An 18,653-nucleotide genomic window follows, 5' to 3' on the forward strand; every position below is an offset into this window, starting at 1 on the left:
CTAAGAGACTAGAGCAGGTCCCTGTTTCCATTTAGTAATACAATATTCTTGCTTTCCAACATTTCTTTTTTTTTTGTCTTCACATTCTCACAACAGAAACAACAAACAGAATGATTTCTTTGAGTATTAACATCTGTCAGGTTTTCAAACGGAAAGCAGTCAAAAGCACCAAATGAAACATGAAAACAAAGAAGCTGTAAAAATATGTTTCTAGAGTATGTGAGGGATTTCTTGTGGGCTTATTGAAGAGATTATTTCTGAATTCAGGGTTCATAACTGCAGGCACACAAATTTAGTGAAAGATTTCACAACACAAGTCATACTCATAGTTGTCTGTTATAGTTTACGTTCATCACAAGATTTTACAAATGTAAGCGGAGGTTCCCGTTCTCCCTTCTGTCTCGTGAACTGCAGCCACGCTTTCTGAGGTTTTTCTGCTCTGTCCTCAACTCTATAAAGGTTGGCTTTTATGGGGCAGACATGCTGCTGTGCACTTTGCAGAGTCTTCAGGTTTACATTTAGTTCTTTGGTTTCCGCTTTTATTGATGTCCTTCTTGCTGAATTTCCCCGGTCTGCCCTTTAATGCTATTCTTTTCTAAAATAGATTCAACGCTGCTCTGAAGGTGATCCAGGGTTTTTTTGTTGTTGTTGCTGTTTTTTTTTTTTTTACTCACCCTTTCTATAACGCCACTTTTATCTCTCCAAATAGGCTTCTCTACCTTGGCTTTTCTCTGTAAACTACACAAAGACTAAAGCACATATTCCTGAGCTGCATTCATGAACATTTAGAAGTTTTGAAGGTCATTCTCACCACAGCTTCTTTTACTTTTACGCTTTGCTGACCTGTTTATAGAGATTTTCTTAGTTCCACTTGTGCTGCTTTTGCGATTCTTTGTGAAATACTTCCATTGATCACACTAGCATGTTTTAGATTATTAGCAATATTACAACTCAATCTGAAAAATAGAAAATAGAAAAGCTTTATTACCTTCCTTGGTGAGACAGGAATTAACTCATAAACTGCATTTTTTGAATTGCTTTCACCAGACGTGAAATTATAGAATCTCACAACATGAAGATCCACAATGAAGTTTTTATCCACAAATGGAGGAAACATGGAACGGATCTGAAATGTCCCGGGATCTGCAGGCAAACTGAACACTTTCCCATCCAGTTGGTCACATAATAACAGAAAAACTTCTAAACCTCTGCTGGCTGCGCTTGACTTTATCAAATTCAATGTTAATTTGACAATAAGATTAAGAGATTAAAGGCAAATAATGGCCTGAATGGGAGAACACAACCAAACATCTCACCTTGGCAAAAGAAGAAAATACACTTTGATGATCCCCAAAACCGTTTTTCTTTTCACCGACAACAGAAAAGTACTTTTTGGAAAGTTTACATCCTGGTACATGTGACGTAAAACTAACAGAATAATCCAGAAGAAGAGCTGTGATGATCTGCATGCTGGCTGTGAAGTGATTGATGCTCAGCAGACAGGAATCTGGCAGATACACATAAACAGTTTAATATGCCGCAGTTGTTGGTCTCCTTGTAAATGTCTCCAACAGAGACAGCATCATCTTCTGCACAGAAGTCTTGTGGTGATCTAATGTTTATTACAGTGGAGTTATTATCACTTCCTTCAAATATTAACAGTAATATTGCAAATCTAGAGTTAATTCCACATTCAGCCAAGTTTAAAATGACCTGTACCCCTGACTGTCTTCTTCTAAATTAACTGTTTATTCTGACTGGCAGTAAAATTAATGTTTTTTGACCTGACATGAAACTAATAAAATTTTACTGAAGTAAGAAGTCTTACATTAGATTATATAGGCTTTCCTCACGATGGGTAAAGCATCCAGAAATTTTACTCAAGTAAGAGCAGCAATACTTTGAGTAAAGAACTTGCTCAAATAAAAGTAAAAAGTACATTTTTACCTAAATGTTACTCAAGTAATTTAGTCAATTGGTTCATGCACTTAAAAAAGAAAATAATTGAACCACCTTAATTTAATTACTTAAATTGATAATAAGTTTAAAAAAAAAAGATAAATAAAACCTTCGACAAAGCTACGTCTTACACCTGCCTAAACTGACATCAAAGTTTCCAGCATCAACAAGAGCATTCAGGAGAGGAAGGAAGTCTGGAAATGACGTTTCGAGTCCAGCTGCACTTTTTAGCTTCTCTTTGGTTAAGCTTTGGGGATTTAAAATCATTAATGTAAAAGGAAACATAAAATATAGTCATCCCATCATTTCCTAGCCTCTGTTTATGAAATGTCTTAGGGTATTCAGTATTCAGGGTCTTTGCTGCTTTTTCCAAATCTGGTTGATTTGTTTCCTAAAACCAATCAGCTACTTTAAAACACAAACAAAAACTAAGAAACTTTAGTCCCTTTCAAAAGTGTTTAAATCCCGAAAGCATCTTTCAAAATGTGTAACATTACAACAGAAAACTTCATCCTTTTTTTTCATGTGACTGAGCAACATAAAGTACAATGTAATTGTGAAATTGAACAAAAATGTGACTTGCTTTTTATATTTTCCATAATTAAATATCTGAAATCAGGTGTTGCAAATCTATACGGATCAAACTGATGAAAAATAGGAAGTTTAGAACCATTTTCTGGCATTAAGGATAACAATGAAACCATTTTTGCTATTTTTATTACTCCCACCAGCTCATTTAGAGTGTATTTGACGTAAACAGCATGAATTCCTGCGGGAACTAATGGTGGAGGCAACTATATTTGTGTTTTTAAAACCCATCCGTCTTAACGGAAAATTAAGCATCTCGAAGCAACCCGGCGGGTAATCCCCACCTCCAGGACAAGTGGGATAATTGGGCTTACACGTCTCCAGGTAGAGGAGCAGCTCTACCTGGGAAAAGCTGCTTCCATGGCTGTCAGCTGGCTGCTGCGAGTCCCAGTGACTGCTGAGTGGTGGTGTGTGTGTGTGTGTGTGTGTGTGTGGGGGTGTGTGTGGGTGTGTGTGTGTGTGCGTGTGTGTGTGTGTGTGTGTGTGTGTGTGTGTGTGTGGGGTGGGGGGGGTTTGGTCTAATCAGGAGACCACGGGTGATGGGAGACAGGCGCGTGCTCTGAATAAAGCCAGATCCAATGCCACTGTGCTCTGTTGTCAGTGTGGTGAGGTTTATGGGAGCGAAGGAGAGAGAAAGAGAGAGGAAGAAAGAGAGGGACAGGGAGAGCAGTTTAATAAAAGGAAATAAAGAACAGCGAGAGTGACAGAGACAGAGCGGATGGAGACAAAGCTATTTGTCCCCCAAGTGTTTGATTAAAGATGAGGGAGAATAAAAGAAAGAAGAAACATATCGGCATCTTTTTACTTTCTCTGCCTCGTCAAATCAACTCTGATCTGATTTTACTGTGCATTATAAATGTGCTCACATTGTCATTTTGTTACATTACAACAATCTGAAATAGAGGAGAAGTAGAACTGAATCTGCAACAGTTTTTGCAAATGAAAATCAGAAAAAAAAGGGGCAGAACACAGAAGTTTTTCACACTTATAACATTTTTATTTCTAAAACAACATGCAATCTATTATTTCTCAGCACAGGCCGTTGTTCTAAATGGAAACTTTTTATTTTTAATTAGAACAAAATTACTGAAAATAATTACAAACTTTTTGCAACAAAAAATTAATTACAGACCAGAGTTTTCATTTTTTAATAACCCTGTTTTGTTTTGTTTTTTATGTCACAGTAAATAGAACCGCATCTATGAAGTGATTTTTTGTTTGTTTGTTTGTTCAAAAGAAGTCTTTGATGCACCCAAATATGCATAAATTAATAAATTAATTTATTCAAATCGTCTACTGTTTTCAAATAAGGAGTGACTCAAATCCTGTCAATTGAGCCAAAAACATTTGAGAACTGAAAGCTTATCTTTTACTGAGGCAAAACTCTTTTCAAATATTGGATCTACAATATACGTCCCCTTTGCTTAATTTAAAATATTGCAAGTTTATAGTTGAGCAGGTGCAAAAATCTGTGGTTTAACACAAATTTTGAGGTTTTTGGTTGTAATGTGACAAAACGAGAAAAGATTCAAGACGCACTGAGCAGCATATTGAATGAACTTATTTATTCCTCAATGCTTAATTCTAACCGCTGGATCAAATCCTCCCATTGATTATTAAAGAGTTTGGCTCCATCTGGTGGAAGTCTTGCATGATGACATGTTTTGGAGGGGGTGGGGGGGGGGGTTAAAAAGTGTCCGAAGCAGTTCCACAGTCGGTCTTGGACAAAGCATTGTGCTTTCAGGCACCGTACACAAAAGAGTTTCATGCTTTACTGATCACATTCATCTGTGACTTCCAGCAGAAGTTGCTTTTCAGGAGTTGTTGGCTTCCTCTCCAGAAAGCTCCCTGGTTTCTAGTGAAACGTAACACTGAGCTTCAAACTGCACAGCTCATTACCTCAGGATCCATACATCAATGCCAGATCTCACACATATCTCATTATGCTTTATGCTGCAGGATGAATGTAAGGTGTGAACGCAGACGTGGCCCCACCCCAAGCTTTCACTCACATCAGGAGCAGTCTCAGATTTCTCTCCAGCTTATTTTCTCCATTCACACAAATGGTCATGGTTCCTTGCAAAAGTATTCATACCACTGCAGCTTTCAACAGTTTGTCACATTACACCCAGAGAGATCTTTGATTTTTTTTTATTGGGGTTTTATGGGAGAGACCAGAAGTTAGAACCAACCAGAATTTGCCATGAGCCTCAGAAGATGACACCTCAAAAATTACAGTATTTAGAAATCATCAGCGTTTTATAAAACAGAGCTTGTTTAAATCAACAATTCTTTAATATTGATTTTAAAAAGTATTTATTCCACTGGAATAAATGACTTTTTTTCCCTGTTATAAGTGAAATAATCTGAACTAGTATTTTTCCATCAGTATTAAGGAATAATTGATTTAAAATAAGCTCTTATATTTTGCTGAAAAGTTACTTGCAGGTTGTTTTTTTTATTTTATTTCAAGTGTAGAAAGATATTTGCAGACCAATAAACCTGATAAAATTTGTGTTTTTTGCACATCTAGAGAACGATCTTTTGGCCCATTTGTCTCTATAAGATCACTCAGATTAACTGGAGAGCATCACCAGATATTAACGCTCATCAGGTTATTATTGTATTGGTAAAGATACAGATTGGATTTTTATTGATAATCCTCTAAAAGATGTTGTTTCTGTTTCTGCTTAACCTTTTCCTTCCACATTTCTTCCTTCAGTTCAACTTCCTTGGCACCAGGTTGCTGCAACCTTTTTGTAATATTCTTATTTTTGCAACACTGAATGTTTAATACTCAAACCTTCTGAGCTGTCCTTATATTCCCCCTTTCCCTCTTTCTGCCCGTTTGCTGACTAATTGCTGTAAAGAAAAGAGACCGGTGAAACAATAATCTCCTTTTTCTGGCTGCTGCTCCTTAAAGACCTAGCTGAGAGAAATTGCTCACAAACTGCAGGAATTGTAACATGCCTCGTCTCACTATAATAAAAGTCTTACATGGCAATGCAAGTTTGCAGTAACTTCCATTTTTTAATGTTTGTCTTTTTTCCCTTCAATCCTGATTTTTATTCATTTTCTTTAATCCTAGTCAAATGTTATTTTGCAGCTACTTGACATGCATTTCTGCATCTACTTCCTGAGAGTTTTAAAATGTTCATGTAGGAGTGTTGTGTTTTTATAAAACCGTGGATCCAGACTGCCAGAAACCCTGTACTGGTGCATCGGACCAGTCAGCAGGGAACTCACACACTCCTCCTTCTGAAAAAACAAACTCTCTGACCAAGAAACACCTGCTAAGACCACCACACCTCAATCCTGGCTTCATCCTTCTGTTTCTCACCAGCCTTTCTTAACATTCCCTCTGCTCTTTCATTTGGTCATTTCCTGTTTTCCCACATCAAGCCCCTGTCAGAAACTGCCTTTCTGTGTTTTCTTATGGATCGTGTTGCATCCTGCTTTGTATCTGGGAGCCACATGGGATGAGGATCAAACTCTGTCATCTGTTGATATTATTTTGTATTCCCACTCAGTGTATTGCATTTCAGTGTTTAAACACATCCAATATATTCTGTTACAGCTCTTCCTGTTGGCTAAAGAGTTTAAGCATGCAGTAAACTCTTGGTTTCTCCACTTTGCTTCAGCATTTTTAGACGAATACCGTTGCTGGATCTCTGGTAATAAAATATCTCACCAATAATAACTTTGTGGTACTTTGTGCATTGACTATTAACAAGAAAAAGGTACTTAAATATGGGTGATTCTACTACAACTGTCTTAGCTTAGACACAGAAACTACTCAAAAACAGCTGCAGTGGAGAGTTTTAGAGAAACTTTTAGTATAAATTCAAGAAGACAGAACCAGGAATAAATGTTGGTGGCTCTTTCTGTTTAGCCTCTAAATTCAAAACCAGGACCTGGGAATGACATCAAACCCATCTCAGTGTTGTTGTGGGATTATTTTAATAGTTGCTGTGCTCGGTTACCAAACTAATTACTAGCTACTTAGACGAGCTAAGAACAGTGTGTTTCTGTCAGACAGCAGTCAGGTGACAACAGACAACAATCCCAGAGATTGTGTTAATTTATACTTTAAAAATGGCCAAACTCTGACGTTATGTCTCGTTAATAAGCACCAAACAATGCCATGCCAAGCAACAAACAACTTTACTTCAATTGAAGCAGTAGATGTAACCATTAGTATATTGTTTTACACGCTTTGCTACCCAAAGGTTATAAAAGTACTGTTTTGTAGTCCACTTAAATTCCTTCTGAAATAGATTTACTTCTGTCCTGAGGTCACTTATTATGGTTTAAATTAGATCTACAACTATCCCAAGAAAAATGCTCATTTCTGTCTAGAGATAATTTGTTTTTCTCAACATTAGCACACATTAATTTCACATCACTGTTGGAGCAGGGTGTCTGTGCGTCTAATTTTACTTTGTTAGGGGTCTGTGGAGAGATAAAACACAGAGCTTTTGACGAGACTGCCTTTTTTGCATTAAAATGTGTAAATTGTGATATTAAGATATTAAGAAATATATTAAAAAGAGCACTTTTCTCTTTTTAATATATTTCCCCCTAAATTATCTGTTTCATAATTCTGTTTGTTTACTATTGCTCTTTAACAAACCTCTGATAGATTAATCTCAAATGGATTTTATTAATCAGTTCACTATTGAGGGCAAATGTCTGCACTGGTTTTTATTTCAGAGTATCAAAGTTAAGGGAGGTGAATATAAGCACACCTTACATCTTTTAAAACTGTTATTTACCATATTTCTTTCAGTCAGATGCTCCCTGGCTTACTTGCTAGCCTACCAAATAAAATGCCAAAGGAATTAACTTTGTGACAATGTAAGGACATGAAAACGTCTGGAAGGCTCTGCATAATTTCAAAAATAAATGTTCCACATATACTATTGCTTAGTCACTGTCTTCTAATTTCATGTACTAAGAAATAGCTCATTTCTAAAGAAAAACTAAGTAACAAACGGGTACTATGTAAAATATGATTTGCACATGAACCAAAAGCTGCATAACATCTAAAGAAGTTACTGTTGCTCAAAGTTAACTAATTTTATCCAAACCTGAAATTATATAGGTTTTTTACGTTATGTGCTGGGAAAAGGTCAAAGTAATAATACATAGAACAGAACACTAGCTTTGAAAACCTCTGCATATCACATTTCTTTCATCAAAAAGGGGTCTCTGTGTTGGGGCAGGTGTGGCTGGAAACCTGCGGTTTGAATAAGGCAAAGGGGGAGAGGAGAGGGAGGAGGCCAACATATGTTCTGCTCCTGCAACAATAAACCTGTTTCCCAGCTACACCATTCTTTCCAAGTCATTTTAAATGTATTATTCCCTACTCAGCATGATGTGGTGAGAAATAATGGTCAGAAACAGTCGGCCCAGCAAAAATCCAGATGAAACATTCAAGCAAAGCAATTAAAAAAAAAAAAAAACTATGGGAACGTGTTTTCTCTCGCCATGCAGAGCACAAAGAGTTTCCTCACTGCTGCTATTATTGAATACACTCCACTTAAGCTTTCTGCTCTGGCATGAAATTTGTCCAGGGAAAACGGAGCAGATGTTCTCCTCCTTGCTCTCCCCTCTCAGAGGTGGAGGTCCTCCTTAATGTTACCTTGTCTGGCCTTGCAGAATGAGTATATTTACTCTGAAGGGTGGAGGCCGCATAAGCAGGAATGTGACTTGAAAGCGACCTACGTTTTAATTTTTAACTCATGAAGAAAATACCTAGCAGCTCTGGAGGTTTCATGAATGGCTGCATTGATCACAAGCCCCGCCCACCGACCTATCAGAAAGCGAGCCGCGTGGGGGAAACCACGCCCACTGTCAGTATAAAACGGGAGGTTGACGGTCTGAAGCCAGGAGAAAAGAAAACGCACGGAGAGAAAGAAGTTATAATATACCGGAGGTTGTTTTTATTTCACGTGTATCTCTATTTTAAGACGTTTTCCAAACTAATAATGACGTTTCTGACCTACGTGACTCTAATGACAGCAGTCGCCATGACACAGGTAAGATGTTTATCATTCAGCTCGATAGCGGATTTATATGAGTTTACTGTAAATACAAATATGTAATTGCGTGCAGTTTGTTGTCAGTGGTGCTAACAGAAACATTCTTAGGTGAAATAGACTTTTCTTGTGTTGGTATGATTTAGGTAATTTTTCTGTTGTTCTAAAATGTACGAGAAAATAAGTTAGTCATTTCCAGTAATAACGGTGCCGACTCATGTTCCAGGTTTTTACAAATGGAAACATGTTGGCTCCTGCGTTTAAACCATGAGTCAAGTTAATTGTCTGCATGGGACTTTATCGAGCGCATTCAGGGGCGAGTCTTCCAGGAATTGTCACCCTGGGCATTGGGGCACCATTCTGCCACCCCATTCTGCAAAAATAAATAAAATAAAATATATGTGAAGTTGATTTCGATGTGTTGACTTAAGAAACTAAATAGCAGTTTTAATGCATCTGTATTTGCACAAAAATCTAAACTAAGTTTGATAACAGAAAACAGAAAAGCAACAGTTACTACTAATTACCAAATCATTAGAATTATGCTGTTTTATACATTGATTTAAGCAAAAATATACATTATGACCACACTAAATTTTGTGGTGAACATGCTTAATGCACATAACGTTTTTCTTTTCCACCAGAAAAAAATGTATGGAGTGGCCAGATGGAGACCTTTGGGTAGCACATTAAAAACAAATTAATTGTCTTTTTTAAAGAAACACTATTTAATTTAATTTTATTATTTTTAGTCTTTATAAAGGAAAACATAACACTTTTGTAAATAAAATTTAAAAAAAGAGGATGGGTGCATTTTCTCAAAAAATTATACTTGTGGAAAGTTATATTTAAAAAAAAAATACAGCTTCCAGCCAAACAAACAAACAAAAAAATCTGAAAAATATTGCTGGTACTTTGAGTAATTTCTCTTTGAGTTTTAATTTAATTGTTTAGTTGTGAAAATTAATTATTCCATTGAAAAAAGAGAAACTGTTAAAAATAACTATATTTCTTATGATATCTATATTTAAAAACTTTTCATTCTTTATCATTTTTAACCAAAGTTAGTCATGAGTTGTGGAAGATCCAAAGACACTTCAGCTCCAGAGCAGCAGGTTGTTTTAAAAGAAGAAAATTCGTAAGAACTATAAAAAACCACAAACATTAACAAAGCAATGCTAAGTGGGTGCAGGCAGGCGGCTTAGTGACATCAGAAATGTAACCAGTGAATATTGTTTAACCATTTAATTGAGGTTTAATAAGCCTAAAAGTGCCTTGTTAAAGTTTCAACGCCCCTTGAACTTTTATTAGATTTTGTCATGGTTCAACTTTTTAATGGGATTTTATTTGACCAACCAACACAACGTATCTCTTTGCTATGAGGTTATCAACATGCAGAGAAATGGCTGGATGACAGCTTGTTGCACAGGGAACAAGATTTTATCAGTAAACAAGAGCAGATGTGAGGGGAGACAGTGCAAAAGTACAAACTTTTTCACATTTTGCCACCTTATAATAAACTTAATGGTGCTTTTATATGATCATGACTTGTGAAGTGAAAGGAAAGAATTCACGTTTTTTTTACAACTTAAAAATCTGAAAAATCTGCTGTGCATTTATATTTAGTCCCTTTGATGTTGACACCCATTAATTAAATCTAATGAAATTAATTGCCTTCTGAAACTACATATTCAGTGGAAACAGTGCACCTGTGTGTAATTTAAAGTCCAGCTGTTTTATGAAGGTCTTAGAGGTTTGTTAAGGAACAATAGAGAGCAAACAGCATCATGAAGGTTAAGGAACAAATGTTAAAGCCGGGTTAGGTTATTAAAAATACTTTAAGCTTTGAACATCCATTAGAGCGCTGCTCAATCAACCATCTGAACATGAAAATGTCGGGTCTGCAGCCGAAAGTGGCTCTCTGAACCTTCCACAATGACTTTTAATAGATTTAACTAAAAAACAAAAATAACCAGCTAAAGTTTTAAATATTGATATAATAACAAATGCAGGTTTTTATCAGTTTAAATTTTTTTCTGCATTGAATTTCCACAGAGAATGACATTAAAGTACCAGTAGTATGTTGTTATTATTTGCTCATTTGTATTTCTAATATTGTATTAAAAAGGCTTGCATGGTTAAATGAGAAAGCTGCAGGATGTCAATGTTTGTATCCGATTAATTAAGTAATCATAACTATTTTCAATAGAATATTCAATTAACTGACATGATAACTGGTTTCTGCCCTTTATTAAAGTAGTAATATTGACCACTGGCCTGAGAGGTCAACAATAAATAATGCTAGAGAAGCATGAGGCGTATTTGTACATGTTAGCTGCTTGTTTTCCTAAACCTGAGCATGCATTAACATGTTGTGGGTTTTGTTTGACGTGTTGATCCCTCCAGGTGTCTGCTAGCTGCCCAGCTGTGTGTGAATGCCCTGTGCAGCCCCCTGCTTGCCCTCCAGGCGTGAGCGCCGTGCCAGACAGCTGCGGCTGCTGCAAGGTGTGCGCCGCACAGCTTAATGAAGACTGCAGCCACACGAAGCCCTGCGACCACCACAAAGGGCTGGAGTGCAATTATGGCAACGACGTGACAGTGGCCTGGGGCGTCTGTCGAGGTGAGGGAGGAAGCAGGAAGTCCCACTTGGAAAATGGCTCTACTGTGATTTAAACTTCCTTTACGCTCCTGGTCATGTCAGGTCAATTTTTAACAACCCGGAATGAGAATCAAAGTGAAAGTGGTGTGCAGCATTGAAGCAGCATGTAGCCTTACTCATTTTATAAGTAGTAAATGGTTTATAGCCGTGATGGGGGTTTCAGGGATAATATTACGCTTTCCATCTGTACCAGGCCTGTGCTTCCCTGGGAGCTATAAATAGCTGCTTCTTGGTGACAAGGAGTCTGCCACTTCCTTGTTTTCCTATTTTTACTTCTTAGCAAGTACTCTGTGTAATTCTGTTCACTGTTAAGGTGAAAGGTTAGTAGGTAGTCTTGATAAGGGCAAGTTTCTTTTGATTAAACAAATGTTGGCCACAGGCAGCCCTGTTGTATTACAACAAGGTCATTGTTTATCTGGGTTAAGGCTGAAAAATGTACCACTATATAAGCATTTCACATAAGTTGATATCAATAATATCTGAAATAATGCCAAATTGGTAGGGTGACCTTTCCTCTTTTATCCATAGCTTTTACTCCACACCATTTCTGTTTATTTTTAATGAGACACAGTGCAGTTGCTTAATTTACTCAACAGGTTGTTGCTAGGTAACCAAAGAGTGAGTGAGTTGCTAGGTAACAAGACTGAGTGAGTTAGTTGATTCCACCAACCTGGCTTAACTGGAGGTTGAGCGACTAAAATCTTTCCTCTGCCTACATCTCCCAGAATGCTTTGTGGTTCAGTTAATAATCTAACTGAACCACAAAGTTAGTTGTGGTTCATTCTGTCAGATGTATTATCTATTGAAATTAATCATGTGTCATCAAGAAATATGATTTATTGTTAATGAGCCTTCATTTGATTCAGGTGTGTTTGAACTACTTCTGTATCAAAGTCGTGGTGGGTTGTTATTGATTATTGCTTGTTGTGCAATCATCTGCACACGTGGGAGGGCCATCATAGGACAGTGCTGTCTCTCAGGAATACTGAAAATAAAAAAAGAAAGTCTTTGACAAGCAGCAAAGGAAAAGCAGTGTAAAATTGCCTTCAAGATCCAAACTTGAAGCAAACCTGCCACATTCTTGTGAGTTGTTGTTTAATCTGGCACAGTCTTTTGGGAAACCACGCTCACCTGTACGAGAACTTTATAAACCTTTTCAACATTTCCTCGTCAATAACCGCAGATAACAATGAGTGGAATTTGAGACTGAAGTTGTTTTGAGTTTGTAGACATCGATATTTTTCCTAGCCCTGTTCGATGACAGCTTTGCTTCACTGGCATTATTCAATAGATTTTGAAGTAATTTTTGTTTTGGTATCTGTTTTCCATGTGTAGCATGCAGTATACAATCGCTACCCAAGTCAGTCTTGTAAAGCATTTCAAAATAGGTGAAAAAGTGCTGAATAAATACAGATTAAACCAGATACCTACAGATCATTAAACGTAACATTAAATCAGACTAAAAAACAGCTTTTTCTGTTTTAGATCATTACCAAAATTATCATTTCTACTCATGCTTTTAATTGTAGTGTTATGACTTAATGTTTTTCTTTCTTTAATGATCGTGTTGCAGCAAAATCAGAGGGACGTACATGCGAGTACAATAACAGGATCTACCAGAATGGAGAGATCTTCCATGCAGGCTGCAAGCACCAGTGTTCCTGCATAGACGGAGCCGTCGGCTGCACGTCGCTCTGCAGCAACAAGCTGCCTGCTGCCTCACCATCCTGCCCCTTCCCTCGACTGGTCCGGATCCCGGGACGGTGCTGCTTCAGTGTGGACTGCAACAAGGACAACTGGCTTCTTCCACCTAAGCACCAGGTGCGTGCATGTGTGTGTGTGTGTGCGTGTATGCGTGTGTGTGTGCTTGTGTGTTTGTGTAAAAACAAACTAAACACAGACACAATCACAACCGGTGTTAGTCAGGTTATTTGGAAACAGTAATTAGTTACTAATTGCTGATTACTTCTCCAACGAAGTAATCCAGTTGCTTTACTGATTAATTATTTTCAAAAGTAATTAGTTACTTTAATAATTACTTCATTACTTTTGAATAAAACAATGGACGACCTGAATATGCTGCAAAGCAATACACCTTTCAGACTAGTTTTTCTGCATAGTCCATCATGTACATTTAATCAAATGAAAACATCTATTTTAGAAACTTTTGTTTCACTTGTTTAACCTGAATGAAATGCAGCAATATTTAAACTATTCTATTGGATATTTAAATCTGTTCTCTGCATATTCCACTATATATTTTAAGAAAATAAAATATTTCTTCTGTTAAGCAGTATTTCTTTATATTCCACCATATAAAATACAATTATTTTTGTGTTTGCAACCCTTTCGAAATACAGTGATAAGATAAGATAAATTAAATCAGTCTCTCCTGGCTGTACTCCGAATTAATAACATTTACATCTTTTAACAGCTGGTGAAGTGCAGAGAGGACTAATAATGAATTAGTATTAACCATTTTCTGGGGGTAGAGTACTAACCCTACAATAAGAACATTTTAAAAAATTAAATTGCGAGAATAAAGTAATAAAATTACCAGAATAGTCATAATATTACCAGAATAAAGTTGTACAAAAATAAAGCAAAGATAAAAGGAGAATAAAGTGGTAATATTATGACTTTATTCTCATACTTTTCAATTTTATTCTCGTAATTTAACTTTTTTATTTCTTCTTTTTTTAGTATGGCCCTAATACTCTGTTGTGGAGGGAATATCAGAGGTTTGTCTGGTGGAATTAGATGTAGCGGCAGATCTGCCGGTCTCTGCAGCTTGCTAGGTGTTTCCTCAGTCTGCTTGCACAGAAGCAACAATGATCACCTTTTTTGCAATTGTAATCTCTCACTTTACTCGTTACTTGAAAAACGTAATCGAATTACAGTAACGCGTTACTGCTCATCACTGATCGTAACATAAGTGGCCCACGTGTCTTGTCTCTTGTTTACAGATCCCTCCTTTACAACAGCATCTGCCCAGACCTCGGTACCATGCAGTCACTCAAGGGGCTCAGAATGAGGTGATCCTGGATGACGGCATCACACACGTCAAGACAAACGGCTGGGAAAACCGACAGGGCTACAAACACATGCCTGGTAACAGAAAAGATTTACATTCAGTGTTTAGGGAAAGCTACAGGAAATGATCAGGAACCTCTCATAATCTTTTTTGTCTCTTACATTCATCCTCATTCTTCAGTGTGGGGCGCCATGAAGGAGAAAAAATGTCCAGTCCAAACCACTGAGTGGTCCCAGTGCTCACGAAGCTGCGGCATGGGCATCTCCTCTCGCATCACCAACGAGAACCTGCAGTGCAAACTGGAGAAGGAGACGAGAATCTGCACCATACGGCCGTGCCGCAGTCTGACCGTCCCAGCCAAGGTGGGTCTGATGCCGTTCGGTCAAATACTGAAAATTAGCTTATAATGGAAATAAGTTACATCAATAAGCTGATAGTTGAGTTCAGAGTTGACAAACTGCATGACTAAATTCATACTAACATAGGTCAAATCTTTTGGGTTTGAAATTTAATCATAGTTTGTGCTACAAACTATCTTTATCATAAAGTATTTGCAGAAACATGAGCAAGTGAGCGCTCTCAACAGCAAAATATCTTTGACGTCAACAGCAGTTTAGGCAATTCAGAGAAAGCAAACGGCTCATGAACACTGAATGCACTTTATACGGTTTTATCCTTGGAAAACTTTACTCATTTAAAAAAATCTGTTTAAAAGAGCTTCAGTTGAGGAAAGCAAGCCTTGTTTGGAGATATTTTATTAGTTGTTCATTGGCTATCTACCAACTCATGGGAACATTTAGCTCCTATTGCACCCAAACGGGAGGAGACGTCAGGTCCATCAGGACAATAGTGTCATAGTCATACACTTTGAACTTTTCCACATTTGGCCTCCTTATAAACACAGATGAAAAACAGAACATGAAGTGTAAAGAGGAAGGAATAGAAAAGAGAGCTTTAAATATTTAGTTTGAGTTCAGAGTTCGCAAATAAATATCAGAAAAATATGTTGTGCAAATTAATTCATATGATACCTCTAAATAAACTGCTGTCAGAAGTTACTTAGCCAACAAACTGAGTGTACATGTGTGTAATTTAATCTCAGTATGAATCAGGTTCCTCTGTGAAGGTGAGAAAACATTAGTGAATCAACAGCATCATTAAGACCAAGTCAAGAATTCAACAGTGGCAAGAAGAAGAAGAAACCTTAAAACAAGCAACAACAAATGTTGCTTCCAGTTTGCCTCGAGTACCGTAGTGGACGCAGTACACGTGTTAACATGGTCTAAAGTCCAGATTTGTAAATCAATGTTCACCGATTCTCTCCATAATTCAGAGAATTATCAACTAAAAATTCAACTGGTATTATTTTCCTTCCAGTTAATCATTATGCACTACTTTGTGTTTATCTTTTGCTTAAAAATCCCTATAAAAACATAAAAGTCTCGTGTTGTAACAGGTCAAAACAGTGTAAAGTTCAAAGGGTATGAATATCTTTGGAAGAAACTGTACTTATTTATCACACAAAGTCTAACCCTGTAGCTCTGATAACACTTATCAATAAATCATTTTTTTCTCCCCTTATCTGTGTGCTTAACGACTGGGTTACAAAAACAAAGTCTCTTTCTACTCAAGACCGGATAAAGAAAATTTGAAAAATGGGCAGGATGAAAGAAAAAGCTTGATTTTCCGACCTTGAGCGAATATTTGTGGTTGAATATTTATTGTTAGTTTAGGAACATGGAAAATCCCAGTAGCACTAGATCTAGTGTGAACTGCGTAGTGCTGATTTACTCACTGGTGCTTTGGTAGCAGGCAGATACTTTTAAATATAGTCCATCATACTCAGCATTCCTGCAAAGCAACTGTCCATAGCTGAGTCCGGTCTGTTTACTCAGAGTTCAGGGAAATGATCTGTCTATATTAATCCTTTGTTGATTCCTCAGCTTGACTGAGTTAAACGCCTTAATGCTAAAAGTCATAAGAATTGTCTGCGTGTAGAGACAAATGTTGATGAGTTTGAATTTTAGAGAAGCTTTTCATATACAGTGGATATAAAAAGTGAATACAACTTGTTTGAAAGGCAGTCTATTCTGATATAAATATTTTTCTATATTAAATGGGACATTTAAGCTAAACAGGAAAACAGTAAATCTGCAATCAGCCAGTGTGAACACAGTTAAACTAATAATTATAGTTTAAATTTCATTATTCCGTCTTATTGGGCCCTCTACCTCGCCAAATCTCTGAGGATATCGTTTGTACTCAACCTTTTTCAGGTGGTCCCACAGACCTTTTCCCAGGTGTAGTTTTAGGCTCTGACATATGTGGAAACTTTGGTATTTTAAATATTAAATTGATATAAATATCAGAATCAGGCAAAAGAAATCTAAATCAAATTCTTTCACTATGAAACTCATGAAACTTTAACAAAAACTGCAGGTGTGTGTGTCTGGTGAAATTTTGGTTGAAACAAGCTTGTTCTTCATTCAGTGAAGTTACTTGGAGGGTGTCGAGTATCCAGAAATTTTACTCAAGTATGAGAAAACCATTACAGCGCAGTAAAAATACTCCTAAAAGTAAATGCTATCCAAGTGAATCTAACTGGTTAGTGCACAACTCTGCCCACTGTACATTTAGTTAAGGCGAAGACCTTAACTATTAATAACACATTTTTATTTTCTGTCTATCCAAACCACAGAAAGGTAAGCACTGCTCCCCGACGCAGAAAGCCCCAGAGCCCGTCCGCCTTTCCTACGGAGAGTGTCAAAGCGTTCGTCTGTACCGACCGAACTACTGCGGCGTGTGCACGAACGGCCGCTGCTGCTCGCCGCGCCGTACGCGCACCGTGCCCGTGACCTTTGTCTGCCCGGACGGCGAGCGCTTCCGGAAGCCCACCATGTTCATCCAGTCGTGTAAATGCAGCCGTGACTGTGGCCACCTCAACGAAGCGGCGCTGCCTCCACAGCACTGGATGTACGGCGACACACACAAGTTTATTGATTAGCCTGGATGTGAGGATTGTCGTTTGGAAAATCAGCTCAGAGGAGGAACCTTCCGAGACAAGGAGCCGCTTCTCTGCTTCTGCCTCCAAAATGGAGAAGACAAAAGGCAAGATGCACTGCCAGGATTATTAGTCACTACCTGAAAGCAACCCACATCGTTTAGTGCGACCAGAGTGGATTGTACACTCGCCTGTTCTTGTTTAAGCCTGACGAGGGACCTAAATTAGAGCCCTGAAATCCCCAGCCGTTCTGCACTCCGCGCTGATTGCAGGTTTCATTTATGGAAGATGAAACGTTTCGATCGGCCAGAGGAGAAACTCTACAAGCAACAAAGCACTTTACTTGGCATGGACATTTCTGACCGTCATGTAGCGCCAGTGAAAGGGAATCTTTAGTATCACTGGACGTCTTATAACCCACTGACTACTCAGTGACAACCAAAGGAAAATAACAGGCTGTTTTGTATTTAAATCTACAATGTCATGCATTAGGTGGAAAGAAAAAAATCTGTAAAAAAACAGGCATCAGCTGCTGTGCACATAGTGACTTGGTTTACTTGAAAACCTGAAGTCAGGTTAAATAAGTAAATGTCTCAACTCCAAAGAATTCAGCACGAAATGAACAATGAGTGAGATAAATAAATAAGATTTCATTCACAAATACATCAGTTATATTATACGACGAGTATTAGACCCACACTAAAACATTTAAAATACAATTATGAGAAGTCATATTAAGATAAAGTCATACACAAATAGTCATAATAACGTCAGGATAAATATGCTGTTTTATAAGAATAAAATTAAACTCCTGTAGTTTTTTTTTTTGTATTTTCTTAATAGTCGGCCGTAAATATCTTTTCCTCTAGACTCCTATTTGGATGGATACTTTTAAACTAAGATACAGAGTAAAGTTTGTCTATTTCTGTCAGTTCACACTCAACACAAACATAAATGTCTTTAAATAAACTGAGACGGGTTAAGTTCAGGGTCATTCAGCATGTTTTATCTGACTCAACCCAGTTTTGTGAGATATTTTGCAAATATTCAGCTTGTCAGTTTGAGGTGAAGTTAATTAGGAGGTAGTCTCCTTTTCCAGCCCATGTGTATGGCTTAAAAATTCAGTTGATGTTGACATATTGACTTTTGCAGCAGGAGTTTTTCTCGTAGTTGACAGTGATTTAAAACTAGCTTCAGCGCCAATAGAGATTATTCTTCCAGTACTTTCTTTTTCACGATGGTTGCCGAGTTGTTTTGAACATCCTAACCACATTTCTTTCACCTGAAGAAAGAGATTTGGTTCAGAATAAAGTTCCATTTCATCCAATTACAATTGCATTTCTGTTTGATTAAATTTATTTTCTGTTTATA

At 37.4% G+C, this 18,653-nt stretch overlaps 1 protein-coding gene across 1 annotated transcript; it reads left to right on the top strand.

The window, feature by feature from the left end:
* The first annotated feature begins 7,678 nt into the window (after nt 1-7,678).
* Nucleotides 7,679-18,651, top strand: LOC106922550 (CCN family member 1-like). The gene is made up of 6 exons (XM_014995066.2): nt 7,679-8,588; nt 10,995-11,208; nt 12,821-13,068; nt 14,214-14,358; nt 14,462-14,643; nt 16,980-18,651. The coding sequence occupies exons 1-6, from the start codon at nt 8,292-8,294 to the stop codon at nt 17,283-17,285; spliced, it is 1,392 nt and encodes a 463-aa protein (XP_014850552.1). The 5' UTR covers nt 7,679-8,291; the 3' UTR covers nt 17,286-18,651.
* Nucleotides 18,652-18,653: the final 2 nt, after the last annotated feature.

Source organism: Poecilia mexicana, unplaced genomic scaffold (genome assembly GCF_051168715.1).
Source record: "Poecilia mexicana isolate PSO_F unplaced genomic scaffold, ASM5116871v1 scaffold_1, whole genome shotgun sequence".
NCBI lineage: Eukaryota > Metazoa > Chordata > Actinopteri > Cyprinodontiformes > Poeciliidae > Poecilia > Poecilia mexicana.